The sequence below is a fragment of the Astyanax mexicanus genome, chromosome 17 (assembly GCF_023375975.1).
Source record: "Astyanax mexicanus isolate ESR-SI-001 chromosome 17, AstMex3_surface, whole genome shotgun sequence".
Taxonomy (NCBI): Eukaryota; Metazoa; Chordata; class Actinopteri; order Characiformes; family Acestrorhamphidae; genus Astyanax; species Astyanax mexicanus.
In genome coordinates, this window is record NC_064424.1 from 8857000 (window position 1) to 8873798 (window position 16799).

At 38.1% G+C, this 16799-nt stretch overlaps 1 protein-coding gene across 3 annotated transcripts in view; it reads right to left on the reverse strand.

Moving 5' to 3' along the window:
* The window catches only part of arhgap32b (Rho GTPase activating protein 32b), a 116565-nt gene that overhangs the window by 60352 nt on the left and 39414 nt on the right, over nt 1–16799 (reverse strand). For all 3 annotated transcript variants that reach the window (XM_022676037.2, XM_022676036.2, XM_022676035.2), the window contains exons 3-5: nt 11712–11820; nt 8611–8702; nt 7275–7359 (exon numbers count right to left, since the gene is read on the reverse strand). In XM_022676037.2, the coding sequence (XP_022531758.2) occupies nt 7275–7359; nt 8611–8702; nt 11712–11820 (286 nt within the window). The remainder of the gene's footprint in view (nt 1–7274; nt 7360–8610; nt 8703–11711; nt 11821–16799) is intronic.

Genomic DNA, 16799 nt, shown 5'->3' on the forward strand with positions numbered 1-16799 from the left:
CTTTTTAACAGAATGACCAGGTGTTACTAAGTGGCTCCACTTGAGACAGCAAATACCCTGTGTGCCCTAATAGCAGTCTGATGTGCTCATGTTGACAGCGGCCATACTGGCCTGTCTGACCCCTGGGGTGGAAGCTGCCTCTCTCTGCCTCCACTCTCCAGGCTGCCTAATAGCTTAAAGAGTGCATGTCATCTGCAACAGCTGAGAGGTGAAAGTGTTTGACTTTCTCCACAGGGCAAACAAATGATGGACGGACGGGTGGGCAGACAGACATGTGTTGCTTCATGATGGAGATGGAGAAGTCAGACGCAGATGAAGTAGTAGAAATGATAATCAGAAAATAAGCACTGCAGAAACAAGAATTACACTGGCACAATCCTACATAATTGACAAAATATACTGTACAACAGAAATACGTAAGCAGGATAGCAGTACAGTCATCAGAGGCGTAGGCAGCTTTTCTGCAGTTGTATGCTTTTTAGCATTTTGAATTGTATCATAAATAAGAATGTTATTCACAATAAGCCTTAAAATTTAAAAACAATTTAATGCACTATTCAACTGTTATAGGGAGACCCTATATGTCATTGCCTCTCCAGCCTAGAAAGCTAGCTACTACTACTGCACTTGTAACTTTTCTGTCATTGCAGCAAAGGTGCACCACACTTTTTGCTACCATGAAGCATTATATATAGAGAGAGAGGTTTATATTTTTTATATCAAAATGTTATAACTCGTCTACAGCATCAAGACACCTAAACTTTCTGTGTATGATCCATTCTGTCATCATCTAAGACCATTCAGACAGCATACATAGCAGTACATCAAGTGAACTGTCGTCTGAGTGGACAGTCACTGTCTTGCTTCTTGGGGAGCGTGTTAAATGTCCAACCCCTGGTGATCTATGACTTACATTATACCATAGGGTTAAATAGTCAGTAACTAGATGGAATACAATGAAAACTATGAAAGCTATGCAAGTTGTTATATCATTGAAGAAATAAAGCAAATATTTTAAGTTAAAAAGGGTTAACTAGTCAAGTAATACGCTTGTAAAAAGGATAAAAACATGCAGTAGAACTTTGAGACCACTTCTAGGCTACATACTACACATTTCCATGATCAAAATACCAAATGTTGTAGTCAAGGGCACTGAATCCTAACTCTACTCTGCTATTAAATACACTGGTGAAAATAGGGTCTGCATATGCCATGAACCCAGTTCGAGACACACTTAACAGCTGTACTAATTATCTGGTAATAAATCAGATTAAGCTGCACCTGAACAGCCATTTAGCTCAAACATGAGGAGCACATTGAAGGTTGGGTCAGACAGAGGTCGAATCACGTTCCCACAACAAACAAACTGCTTCAGAGTTCGTTTGGGGCCGGGTGTGGTTATTTTTGGTCTGTACCCAAATGTGATTACTGTTTACACCTGCCAAAACTTAGTGCACAGTGGATACAAACGAACCAGGCTCTGTTTTAATCAGATTAAATAGTGCTGGTATGAAAACTTGAAAGCTTGTACACTATAGTATGTGCTGTCAAAGAGCCATTCAAAAGCAGAAGCTAGGGCACAGACTGAGAGAGAATTTCCTGGCACTGAAGTAGATGAGAGAAAGTTGTACATCGAGGAGTCACGTATCCGGGGAGAGAGTGCAGGATGACTATTTGAGCCCGGAGCAAAACGGGGGCAGGGACAGCACGTGGCTCAGTAACAGCACCGGCATGCCCACTGTAAAAGCCACACAACCACAGCCTGCTCTCATTTACTCACTCACTCTCTCACTACTTCACTCAATCACTCACTCTCTAACCAGCAGGCCAGGAGGGGAATCCATGGAAACTATTTCTGCATAGTCGACAGTCAGTGCTACACCATACACACACACTCAGTGCTGCAGGGGGGGTTTAAATACACACTGCACAACACAGCCTGCTGCAGAGCCTCTCTGTCTATTTCTGTGTTTGGCAATTTCAGGCATATCTGTAATTAAATCTAAGTGCCACTTTGCCCTTTGACTCATCGTTTTTCTTGTGCAGTGCCAGGTACCACACGGTTACAGTGCTGAACTGAGTGATGACTGCTGACAGATCTGCCGCACAAATCCTCCATTGTGAGCAATGTGGCAAAGCTTCAGACAATAAGCCACCACATCCAGTGGCTCTGTTGCCTGCTAATATGTCCAATACAAAGCTAGCTTCTGAGCACACATGCTGCCTTCCTTATTAAAGACTGGAAATTTCATACAGGATTGTAAATGGAGGAAAATGTTCCACTCAGCAGTTCTTACTGGATATTTGGAACATAAGGCTATTTAGAGTTCATTAAAAGCACTGTCTTTCCTTCCATTTCCTGCAGCATAAAAACGTGATAAGTAGGACTGTGCTAAACATATTGTCTGTAAAAATATTGTTTATATTGTTTAAAACTATTTTTAAAAATCATTGTGAATCGTATGTGAATCATATTCTCTCTTAAAAGTCTATTGTCTATTTTGTGATCATTTTCGCTATAAACTTTAAAGATATGTTTTATATAATTGTTAAGGTCTGCAGTTTTTTTGCATACACTAAATATTATGCACAGTAGTACTATGGTAGGTTTTTGTTACATTATTATTATTATTATTATTATTATTATTATTTCAGACAAAATAAAGAAACTAAAGTTCACAGTTCATTTTTGTTTCTAATGAATGATCTAAACAAAACAAAATATAAATACTATCGTTGCAATAGTATCATTTTCAGTGTTTTGTTATAATCCCCACACATGTAGTAATTGCAAAAGTATCCAGAAATATCATGGTATTTACCATAATAACAATAACTACATAATAACTAGAAAGTGTGAAAAAATATCATGTCAGTGCTGATATGATATAGGCATTGGTTTCTAAGGTTTTGCTATGGTATAGCTGTTGGTTGCTAAGGTGTTGCTAGGTGGTTGCTAAGGTGGTGCTTAGCTGGTGCTATGTGTCTATGTTAAGTGCTTTGCTAAGTGGTTGCTAGGGGCTTAGTTAGGTGTTGCAAAGATGTTGCTTTGTTTTATGCTAAAGGCAACATCACACCTTTTTTTTAATAGACAAACACACTGGCACCAATAAATAGCCTATACTGCATGGAACATGGTAAACTATATGTTAACAGATACAAATCCTCTGTATTGTCTGTTACGGTGCTCTCATTTTAACCCATTATTGACCAGCGCAGTGCTGTGGGCTGCTGCACTACATGGTGCAGCCAGTGTGAAATACCCATCCATGCAAAGACAGTACTGGAGAGCTGGTGTGTGGAAGAGCTGTGACAAAAATGTAAAGAGTTTTACAAAAAACATACCTCAGATTATTTAAAAACACAATACTAAAAACTATGCTATTGGTTTTATGAATAAAGATGACTAAGATTAATATAAATCTTTCAACAAACATTAACCAAGCAAGTCAGATAGTCACTCCTTTCGGAAAGGAAAAACCCATTTTGCTACACAAGAAGGCATACATTTGACTGTTCGCATCCTTGCTATAACAAATTCAGTTTGTTGTTTGTTCATACTGCGCACATGGCTCAGATATGATATTGGGCCTTGAGGCTGTGTGCACTGCGCAGTGTGTGAGGGGATCCTGCATCTTCCTCCAGCTCACAGAAACCCAATCTCTGCTCTACTAGGAACCCCAGCCAGCTCAGGCCTATAATTACAAGCCATTCATAAACCACCACGAGGAGGCTGACATGCAGCGTTTCGATGCAAACACAGGACAGCAAACACGACTGAAGAACCTAAGCCAGCAGCAGACGCCGCACCACCGCACTCGGACTCATTTATTCTGAGCTCCATTTACACACGGCCTGAATCCGGAGCAGCGTTTTGTGCATAAACCATGATTACGGGCAGATTACCCAGGAGCGCAAAGAGAATTATTCATGTCAAATTCAGTCGCCATGGTGCCCCTGCTGCTTTTACTGCCCACTGGCAACAGCTATCACTTACTGCCCTCTTCTGGTGGCCCACAGAAACCACAGCCAGCCTGCAGCATCAGCTTCATGCATCGCAACAGGACATCAACACCAATATACACTGTTAAGAACCAAATTATATTTACCCTGCTCCTGTGCTCGCTAGACTAGTTGGCAGGGGTGGAAGATATGGCCCTAAAATAATAGCATGATATTTTAGTTTTATTGTGCAATAATGTTATTTTTGACGATATGGAAAAAAAACAGTGAAATATTTATTTGTATTATTTCAAGCACATACTACTGCAGCAAAGTAGGTGTAAATGATCTGAAAAGTTATGTCTATTTTGTAATCAGTAACTCACCAAGACTTAATATAATATAATAAAGTAACAAATAAATAATGTATCATTAAAGTACACAGATCAAGCATAACATTTTTCAATTGTTTCAGCTTTAATGAGTATTAGAGCTTAGATCGGGCTCTAAAAAATCCAACCCAGCCCGGCCCGATTTAAACCCCACAATGTTGTTTAAAAAGTAGAGTGTTTTTAAAACAAACTTTTTAAAAGAAGCATAGACCTATTATTTAAGAAAAATGTTTATTAAGAACAGCTACACACAGTGCTGCAATTCAACTGCGTAATGCGGACAAGTGGAGAACATGTGCAACATTCTAACTTGTGCAAAAAAAAACAGTTTAATTTGTTAATTTGCTATATGTGATTATCGAGCCACTGCTTTAGATAAAATAAAAATAGCATTAAAAACAGAGGTCTACCTCACAGACCATTTTCTCAAGGCCGACACTGAAAAATTTCAGCCTGAGTTTGGGTCGAGAATTAGGTCGGGGTCGGGCAGAGAATTTAAACTCTACTGAGCATATAGGAGCAATTTGTAGTACTATAATAAACACAGACTGTAGTTCTTCTGTTTTTCTGCATATGTTATTATCCTCCTTTCACAGTGTTCTTTTTGTGTTCAAGACCCCACAGGACAACCACAGAGCAGCATGTTATATTTGGTTGGTGAATTACTCATTCTTAGCACTGCAGTGACACAAACATGGTGGTGGTGTATGAGGTGTTAGTGTATGTTGAGCTGTGTGTACGAGTGGATTAGACACAGCAGTGCTGCTGTAGTTTTTAAAAACTACTATCTACTCTATTAGACACACCTACCTGCTGCTCCACCTCGTAGATGTAAAGTTAGAGACAGAAGCATACAAAGTATGTACATAATACTGTTATGTAAGCAAAATATCGAAAATATTTTATTTCTAACTAAATATTTAGTTTGTGCACATAATCAGTAAATATGAACAATAATACAGAACATATAGCAGAACAAATACAAAACAGGCTGATTTCGAACAAACACAGCTATTATTGCAATACAATTTTTTTTTAAATGTTCGAAAACTATAACGAAATTATGAACAATACAATATGGCACACCCCTGCCGCTCAGTCTGGCCTCCTCTGCTCAGGATTAGTATTCAGAGCATAAAGGCCCTGCTCTGTTCCCACCCAGTGTTGCAGCTTGCCAGCGCTTCCCCATCTATTATCTTTTTACTGTGTGTATGCCTTTATAACCACTAATCCCTAACACAAGTGCACAGCACCGGCCTACTCGACAGCACCTCGCCACCTCCTGTCCCCCCACAACAAGACACTATTCACAACTCTCTCCAATCCTTTTAGGCTTTTCTACACAGCACTGCTTCAGGATACAACAAGAGAAATGTAAAATAAGCAGGATTTAGTAAAAGAAAAGGAATTCTGAAACTCTGGAAAAAAGGACTGGACAATTCTAGAAAAGTCTGAACAGCTGTGATCTATCCATAAAAACACAAATGCACAAAAAACAATTAAGCTTCATATTTTGCCCTTAATTTAAGCTTTGTGCCAACTGTATGCAATAAAATGAAACCCTAGATTTCCCCAGAGAAATTTGTTTTCACATTTTTTGATTTCACATTTATTCAGCTGGCTGGTTACAGCTTTAAACTAGTGAAACTAAAAAAAAAATGAATTTAAATAAATGTATTCTAAAGTAACAGGCCACTGTCAGCCAACTATAGTAGTGCAGCCAGTATCACTTGGTCGTTTTAATTAATAGAATAAATTTGTCAGCAAATACTGGTTTGAAATATCGAACAAATCGGTCGATAACAAAAAAAAAAAAAGATATTGTTAGCCATTATCAATATAATTTCAACATAATCATGCATCCCCATTTCTTATGTAATTTGACTTGAATCATGTGTTATTGGGCAATTTTAAACTAGCATTGCCAAAAATAAATCAATAAATTAACTAAATAACTAAACTAACTAAATGCAATTTCCAACACGTGATTATAATCATGATTTGGTATTTATAAAAGGCTTAGATTGTGAGGGGCAATGATGGGCAGAGGATCTTCAGTTTGTGAGAAATGTATGAGAATATTATTGACATTTTTTCATTTCATTTTCATTTTTTCATTTTCCAGGAATGTCCATGCATTTTTCAACAGGACAATGAAAAACCAAATACTGCTCACATTACAAGGGCATGGCTTCAAAAGAAGGAAGTAAGTGTACTGGACTGGTCTGATTGCATTCCTGATCTTGAAACTAAGTCTCTTGATTTTGAAACAACAAATGTGAAATGATGACACTTTAACAGATGTTTGCAAGAAGAAAGGGACAAAATAATGCCTGAAAAACGACACTTGGTATTCTAAATGAGAAGTAAATGCTAAACCATTCCAATCTATTTTAAAACATGTTTTGCAGACTTGAAATGCAGGAATTAATGTATATTAACAAATTAAATTTAAGTATATGCAATTAAACAAAAGTCAAACTAAATGTACTATTTATTTAATTATTTATTTATTCTTTTTTTTTTTTTTTTTTTTTTACATGGAAACCCTTTTCTGTAACGTTTCTGATTTGGGGTTGTAGAACAACATATAGAGATTAGACTCAGATCCCAAATTTCCAGTGATGAGCAGGCTTGTTTCAGAAGAACTCATGCAGAGAGAGGAGACAGAAACAGCTGGGCACAGTGTTATTGCTCGTTTATGAGGCATGTTAATTACGTCAGTCACCGCTTTCACGCCACTGCCCCTGGAAGCCTGCCTTCCCTTGAGGAACTTGTCACTGTTCTGCTCACTCTAGCTGTACAACCCATATTTTCTGTACAATATGGAGGCGAATGCTAATGTCCAAATGCATTTCAGCAGTGCCTCTCTCTCAGCCAGGCCTGGTGACCACAGTGGACAACGTTTCATATCCAGCAGATGAAGAGAAAGCAACTTACCTGTATGGTCCCAAAGTCAACGTTTTCGTAGTGGAAATGGGCGCATTCGGCCAGCTTTGGGAAGTGGCCCTTGGTGAATGAGAGTCTGAAAAAAAAAACATTATGCAAGAAAGTTTTGGTGTGTGGTTCTAAGTAGAGACACAGTCTGTGTAGGCAAGCAACAAAAGCAAAGAGCATGTCAGTACTGTTTAGAAAAAAATATATATCTTATATCATTATAGACTTTTCTACAGTGCACCAGCGAGCTGGACTTTCTTACAGTAATCTCTAAAACTCATTGGTATCCCTCAACTATTATAATTCATTTAATTTCTAAACACCTCCACTTGTTTTAGCTGACAAGATTTCTTTTAGTTAGTTAATTTTATCAAAAATCATTTACTAATTTATTAATTTCATATTTTCTTATTTTTTTTTCACAAGATTCGTTTTTTAAACACTTTTACTCTTTAAGTGTTTTTATTTACTTTAAAATTTAATTCAAATAGTTTCCCTGCGTATAGTTGTATTGTTTTACTTTTGTTTTTGTATTTTTAGGTATCATCCTTACGATTAAATGTACAGTGTTTTAATTTCCCTGCAAATAAATTTAAGATTCAAAAATATACTCTCAATCTCTTCTGCTGTACCAAAACTGGCGAACTTGGTGTATGCTGGCCAAAAAAAGTTTTTAAATATACATAAATGTTAAACAATTTATAAATTGATATTACTTCAAAGATACTGTTTCACAGACATTATGTGAATCCTTGTAAAAATAAAAACATTTATTTGTAGGTCTAGCATTGTACACTCAAATGACACTGCTACCTGGCAAATTATTAAGCTAATTATGTAAATATCAACGTTACATTAATATTTTATTGTTTTTATCCATTATGTATAACTGAAAAATACCATTTTCTTTTCTAATGAAAGATCCAGACATAATTCAAGCATATTAATAAATTAGATGGGCTATGATGATTGTTGTGCTGTACATGTTACAACTCGAAATGGTTGAATCTTGGAAGGGCCACAGAATATTTTTGAAAACCCCAGAATTACATTATTCACATTAGTCTTTTTTATATATTATTTTAGAATTTATAGAATATATAGAATTTTCCCTAAAAAAACTTAATCAACCTGATCATACATTGCGGGTGTGTCTACAGACACACACCATGCTGACAGCCTGCACCCCCACTGCTAAGTTGTTATTACGGGTGTTTTTTTTTACAAAAATGTTCAATTAGATGTTTTCAGGAGCATTTCAATTACAAATTATTATTTTTTTAATACACATTACCAGAATAGTTACAACATGGTGTGTAAAATAAAAACTTGTACTTACTTTTTAATGTGCTTGACCTTCATGCTGGCAGTACTGCTGCAGGACCGTAGCAGCGGCTCAGAACTAAGCTCCGGGACTTCTGCGCTTCGTGCCTTTAAGAGTGAAAAAGATATATAATATATTTAGTTTATATAGATATTATAAATTTCTAATCAGACACTGATAATAAACTACAATAATATTTTACCAGTGGTTGAACTAATCTCTTAAAAAATTTTATGAAGCCATGAAGGTCAGGGAGCTAAAATCACAAGCAGACGTGGCAGATGCACGCATAAATTACATGGCGGAAAATAAAATATTCAGCATTCAGTACCTGCAGCTCTCATTAAGTCATGGAGGACAGAGAATGTCACTAAATAAAGAGAGGAAGTGAGAGGAACAGAAAGGCAGAGGAGGTCAAGCGAACAGGACAGAAGGAGAGGGGAGAGTTTACTAGGAAACGGGGGACACTTGGGGCAAGATGAGCATTTTGTACTGAGGTTAAGAGTGTGCCCAGGCACCCCTGCTGGGATGGCAGAATACATTTTTTGACAGCTGGTGCGCCTTATAAAACTGCTGCCAGTCACTCCAATGTCTGGCCAAGTGACAGACAGACATGGTTATCTAGCAAGGCCAGTCAAAACAATCCAGACAGTCAAAACACTTGGGGAAAAATACGAATCGTCCTTGTGATGGCTGGAGAGTCAGACATCGCTTAATCAAAACACTCCTAACTGTAGATAGGAAGAAACTGATTTACAGAACGTCTGCTTGCATAATGTGGGAAAATGTTCATTTATGAGTGTCCCTGAAAATGGTGGTTGAATACATACACCTTCGAATTTAATGCATCAATCATTCCTGGTATTACCATAAGTGAACAAAGACCACTGCATCCTAAAGATGCATCTTAATGCACTCCATCAAACCATCATTGTAGCTGATCAGAGAAGCATAAATTCAAATAACATTTGTTATAGAAAAGGCAAAGTACTCTATTGCATTTCTGACAGGAGTAAAGGAAACAATCATGTAGTAAAGGATCGCATCACAAGTCCTCCAGTCCACACACAAGAATTCACAAGAGACGCAATCATGACACACTGAAATGCGAGGTGTTTTGGGCTCAGTCTTCAGTTGGGATCAGATTATTTGAGACAGATGTATAAACAGACCAGAGCCAATGATCTCATTCTTACTTTTATTTTTCTTCTCACTAAGTCTCCTCTATCCCATGACAGTTCAAGTGCTTGGAGGGTGAATAACAGCATGTTCTAACTTCAAGAAGTGAGGCATCACCTCATGTTTCTGAACTGTCGCTAACGTTAACTGTCTATTCCTGGACCACAGAAGGTAAACTGCCACTTTGAGACAAGAGAAGAGAAAAGTCATCTATATTCTCTCTGATGCCCAGCACCTTACAAATTGAGCAATGCAAGGGATCAAACTCATTATGAACTTACTAGGAAGCTCACATTTACGCGCCTGGGCATCTAGGTAGACTGCACATAGGCAGTTGGGCCACTAGGTAGACTGTACTCATGCAGCTGGGTAACTAGGCAGACTGCACTTATGCAGCTGGGCCACTTAGTAATCCACACTGTAAATCATTCTTTGGCATCCTGGCCACTTGGTTGCCCATACTTACACATCCAGGCCATTTAGAAGTCCACATCGGTAGAGTGCACTTAGGTGACTGAACCTCCGAGTAGTCCACACTTAGGAGGCTAAGTTTTCACTGTAAAGGATCACAGGTTACTTGTATTGCGAGTCTCTTTTGAACATCTAGTTTGTAAAAAAAAAAAGAAAAGAAGAAGGAAAAAAAAGTGAAAGAGCTTGTAATACCTGACCCCATGTTGCGGTTGGAGTGTAAAAACATATAATTAGTGATTCTGGAGTCACTGAACAATAGTCATTATATAATTTAAACTGCAAAGACACAGAGTGTAAACTGCATTTGTTTTACTAAACCGTCTGCTTACTGGCAATTCTTCATTGAAAACAGTTTCCCCAAGTGTGTTTGTGCTCAAAAGAACATCAGCCAACACTGAGGTTGCTATGGAGACCAACTCTTCCCAGCTGCACGGAATGTAGTGGAAGCATGTATAGGGTTGTTAAAGTGAACATATATCCAGATCTTTCAGTACCGATCGACATGCAAAGAATCGTGCTCCAGAGACCTGAGCTCTGCATAAAGGGAGCGCCTCACTGTCAAACACTCGTTACAGCAGCTCTCCCTTTACTCCAACGCCTCCTGTAATAAAAGTAATAACTCAAACTGAACGGGTGTAGAGTGCCGTTTTGAGTTTTCTGATTTAAATCAAAGTAGTAAAATGTAATTAGTCTATAAAACAAAAGAACAATATCCTTCTACATAGATGTGAATCTGACAGTAGTATAGAGGAAGCCTTATCAGAGACCCGGCAGTAAATCTTTAATTAGCACACCTGAGAGTTTTCCAGTGCCATCTTAAAGGTCAGTGAATCTGGTGCTTTTATGTGTCTGTGTGGGCAAGTTTGTATGTATTTAGGAATACATGTCCTCACAAGGATCGTGGTGTGTTTGTGGTCCTCATAACTTATGAGGAAAATATATAAAAAGGTGACGGGTGCTTGCCATCAGCAGCCAGAGTCAGAGATAATAAAAATATAATTGGTCTTACTCTCTCTGGGAGGGTAGATAATGGCACTTTCTCTTCACATCAATACAAAATATAAAATGTGATGTTCAGCACAGGCGTTTGTTAGCTGATGTATTGGAGCTGGGTTGCTGAGCTTTTCTGAGCTTTCCTGAGTGTGCTGGTTACCCACCCAGCAGAAGTACGAAAGGAGGCAGTATCTGACTTCACATGTATCAGAAGGTGTCCAACTTCCTAGTGCTGGGGGTATTCATAATGATAATGATAGGGGGTTCATATGAGCAGGAATTGGGTAATGGATTTTCCAAATTGGAGAAAAAATGGGATAACAGAAAAAATTTAATCTAAAATGAGAAATGATCTGCTGTTTACTACATAGATTAATGTTAGTAATATATATGTGGTACAAACTTATCATTACGTCCTTACAATAATAGCAGAACCAGAACTAATGTGTGTCTGTGTGTGATATGGTTCTCACCATAGCGCTGATTGTTTCCTCCCAGTCAGGTCTCTCCCGGGGGTGGATACTCCTGGCAAGCTCAGGCACAAGGTCGTCCTCTTCCGGGTGGCGGCCAGGCCTCAGTCCCCTAGGGCAAAGAGAAAAGATAGAAGAGTCGGAAGAGAAGGAGCGAGCAAGAGAGAGAGAGGGAGAGGGAAGGAGAGGGAGATAAAGGTTAGTCAGACAAGCTGTGAAATAAATGTATGTACTTACATACTCTGGTATTTAAACAGATCATCAGGGCCAACACTTTATCAAATACGTAAAAAAAAAAAAAAAACATAACGTGCAGATATAAATGGCATCTCCTCACTGTGATGCTAAGGGACCAGAAAGCATTTAAAAACGTCTCCGGCTATACAGAGGTGTTAATGGTGGCACCATTTCAATTAGGAGAAATGTCAAAACCAATCACTGAGACATGGAGAGAAAACTGTATCCAGCACACTCACAAGATTTCACAGCAAGGTCACGACACACGCCTAGCATACAGCAGGCACTTATTAAATTATGAAACCGTGGGTCATTGTGGGTCAAGTCTGTGAAAAGACTGCCATTCAAGCCCACAATATTCACATTGACAACCCTTAAAAACAGAAATATACTACTAAGAGTTGTTTAACCTTTCATGTCTTAATTCAGATCTCATTAATTAACATAGAATAGATGTTTTATTTATGCAGCAGGGAAAAATGCTTAAATTTTTACCAGGGTCATAAAAACACCAATTTTGGTTACATTTTAAAAACGACTAAATTCATGAAGCTTTAATAAAGCTTTAATAAACTTCTATCTAACCCTGGCTGTCATAAAAAACTGCAACTATAAAACACACTCAAGATGCATTTTAAACATGGCACTAAAGCTTGGAACAAATTAACATAATATATAGTACCAGAATGATAACATTTACATTTGACCAGTATAATAAACATCCACTAGTAAAGACATAACATCATTTTTAAATTGCCAACGTTAGTCAAACCATGGGGGAGGGAAAGCCATTCCCTCAGCATTTACTTAGACCTTAGTCTTTTTAATGAATGTTATTTTGCTTCCATTACTCACTGAGCCAGATGAGAAAATAACAGCAGAGAAGAGAGAGACACGAATTCTGAGAGCTTCGTAGGGAAAACTACTGTGGCCTGCTTTCTCCAGAAGAGCAAAATGAGTACCAGTGACTGCTGAAAGATGAAAAGCACAGCACTGTCCACTGTTCACTCGCCAATGTGGGGAAGAACTCTGCATGTCTGTTTTAATAAAAAATCGTTCCCATGAAAAGATCTGGAACCAATTACAAAAAACCTTTGCGCCATGGATTAAACCAGCCTGGATGACCTGGAAAACTGCAATTCATATTCATCTGTTTCATTCAGCATTGTAGCGCACATCTGTCGAGAGCTTAAAGCAGATATACAAATTCAGTTACTGGTCATTCACCATGCGAGCCAATCTGTGCATTTCACACAATGTGATGTATGATGCCATGCACTACATGTTCAGTTAAGCAGCTAAACCTAACATAGCACATCACATGAAAATTGAATGTAGAAGCTTTCAATTCTTCAATACTATAAACTGTAAGTGTATTCAGTTCAACAGGGATGGCAAGTACAGATGGCCACACATTTTCAATTGTGATACCAATAACGAAATCTACTACAAACCTGAACTGAATGGATTGATCAGTTTTGATGCTGATTGGTTTGATTCCATTCAGAGCTATAAAGCTTTAAAAGAGCTGATTTGAAAAGAAGCACTTCGCTTATTATGTAGGCCTTCAAACTCAACTGTGGTATGACTCAAGTTGGCTTTACTTCATTGCCAAAGTATAGGATTATGACACTGTATCAGCAGATATACAAAATCTACTGGGGACTTTTCGATTTAGGAGAAAAAAAATGTGACTGGGAGACCCCAATTAAAAGAAACTAAAGCATTCTCCCCTAAAAGTACAATTCGTTGTACTTGTGCAACAACTGAGATATTTGTTTGGGAAGATATTCTCCCACCTTGTCTTAAATCTTGAACTAGACCTGATTAGAAACTTTTTAGAAAATTTTAACACTTCAGAAAAAAAAATCCTTAACTCAAACTACTAAAAGGCTCACTCGTAAAACCCTGAGAAGAAACAGACAGCTAACATTACCACATCACACGCTGTGAGTGTAATCCACCCCAGGCTAGATTTGTAGATTGGATTGTATTCATTCTTTCCCCTTTCTGCTGATACTGGCCCAATACCAATACTCATCAATATAAATATGCCACCTCTACCATAAAGGCTTCAAATTTAATGATAAATATTTCTCAAACCTATAAATTATTCACAATGAGCGAGGGTAAAGGAAGACCAATGCTGAGCAGTCTCAAAAAGAGGACATATTCCAAAAAAACAAGCAGTTTCTATTTGCTACAGGCAGCTGAAACCCATTCATCTCTGACACAGACTCAGTTCACGACGAGCCCTTGGGGAAGAAACCAACAAATAAAAAAAAGAAGAAGAAGGGAGCGTATTAGAATGAGGACAGCTGATACAGCCCACAAGAGCACGCAGGATTTATCCAATCCTCTCCAACGTGAATTCCTTTCTGATGAGAGCGGGGCTACATCACGCAGGCACCCACTCCACCCCACGTCTGGAGCCGTCTCTCATGAGCTGCACATCCCCACACCTCAGGGGGTATCTACACGTGGCTGACCTCAAACTGTCATCCTCGATGCAGGTTTGAAGCAGCATGGTTTGCATCTCTAATCACCAGGGGAGGGGGCGCCCAGAGAGCAGCAGCGTGCTGCATTATGACACAGCCCTCACAGCCTCTGACTGATCCAGGTGCAGCCCAAACAACATCCATCAGCGTGTAGGTCCCGAACGACATATCACAACTCACCAGTATCCACAAAATTCACGCTGATGAAGCGCTAAAGAAAACTGGATTGATTTAGATTTCAACAAACTGTCTGAAAACAGTTGACTGCTTATATGCCAGTCTTTTTAGATACTGACAGGGCGATTAATCAATCCATCTCTGCTTCCTGTTCCAATTAATGTTTTTACATAACATAACTTTATTGCTTGCTCAATCACTTCAAAACAACAGAACAGCAAATTGTGGGATTTAAATGTCCATTAAATACAATGTGAATCGGTGGGCTAAATGGTTGTAGGCTAAAGAGGCACATATATCTCAGTGCAGGTCAAACTGAAGCGCATACTGAAGCTCTATAAATCATTAACGTGCCCCTTTATTTCAAGACTCAGAAGGTCTATATAGCAAATGCAAATTATGTATTGCCAAGTTTTTTTGTAACACTACCAAGAAACAGTGAATTTAAAATAGGGTCAGTAAGTTTTTTAGTTTCCATATCAACACAGTATAGACACAAAACATTTTAAAACAAGAACCATTAGTGTGTCACAATAGTGCACTAATTACCTTATACAGCCACTTTTTAAGCATGAACAATGTAGTATTTATACAAAAAAAAAAAAAGTTGAGTATACTATAAAGTCCACAATAAACAATCAGAAACAGCTGTTTTTTTTTTTTTTTTAGCGTAGTTATATTGTACAATATTATTCCACAACACAATAGTAAATGAAAAGACAGGAGCTACTTAAATCTGGAACATTTTGGAAATAAAAGTGGCAGAAACGCTGGCTAAAGAACTTGCAGAGTGGCCTGTGTTGTCAGAGCAACTCAATAACTTCCTGTTAGTACACAACAGGTTAGCTTACTAATATTTTGTGTACTACTATTACGATTACTATATAGTACATGTATACCTAATACTATTGTGTATAGTGTGTAGTACAGAATGGGGACGCAGCCAATATATTGACCTGTTCCTCTAGGGCTCATTTACTACAACTGTACTACTGAGTATTAATTGAATATTAATTGAATATAAAATTAAATCATCAATTATGTCCTTCCAAATTGGTTTCTGTCAAAAAACATCTGTAAATACCAGTGTTAAATATGTTTGTCCAGGTTAATTAACAAGAGATTTAGTACATATCACCGGACAAAGTAAACAACCTTTCACAAATTAGAATAACCACAAACAAACACAGATTAAGATAAAGTTTAAATCACCAAAGAAATCCTACTGCTGCCTAGCCTCAAAACAAATATTGCAACAGGTCAGTGTGTCAAACTGGAAAATAAAGGTCATCCTGAAGCTTCATATATTATTAAACTACAAGCCTTCTCTGTAAAGGAGGTCTTCAGGAGATACAGTCCAATATAACACATTCTTGTTAAGGGCTGTGATTACTACTTACTGAACAGAGGAAGAAATGGATCTCTATTCCCTCATTAGTATTGTACTGTATAGGGAGAGGCTATTTGGCTTATTATGTAGAAGTAGAATCACAAATAAATTCGAACACTTCATACATGCTTAGCAACAAGGATTGCAAAGGATTCTGGTCCACATTCGGTTCTTGTAGTGAGCTTAGCTGTTTATTAGAAATGATCAGTGCATTGTGGATGTTTACAGTGTCCTCAAAATCATATTCTTATTCTGCTGGAAAATATATATAACGTACAGGGGTTGGACAATAAAACTGAAACATCTGGTTTTAGACCACAATAATTTATTGTCCTCATGGACAGTTCTGGTGGAAACAGTAGCGTTGAGGTGCACATTGAATTCTGCTGTGATTTGACAGTTTTTTGGATACAATCCGGGTTAGCACCAATTCAGACAGCTTCCTCTTGCGTCCACAGTTAATCCTGTTGGATGTGGTTGGTCCTCCTTGGTGGTATGCTGACATTACCCTGGATACCGTGGCTCTTGATACATCACAAAGACCTGCTGTCTTGGTCACAGATGCGCCAGCAAGACATGCACCAACAATTTGTCCTCTTTTGAACTCTGGTAGGTCACCCATAGTGCTGTGTGCATTGCAATATTTAGAGCAAAACTGTGCTCTTACCCTGCTAATTGAACCTTCACACTCTGCTCTTACTGGTGCAATGTGCAATTAATGAAGATTGGCCACCAGGCTGGTTTAATTTAGCCATGAAACCTCCCACACTAAAATGACAGGTGTTTTTA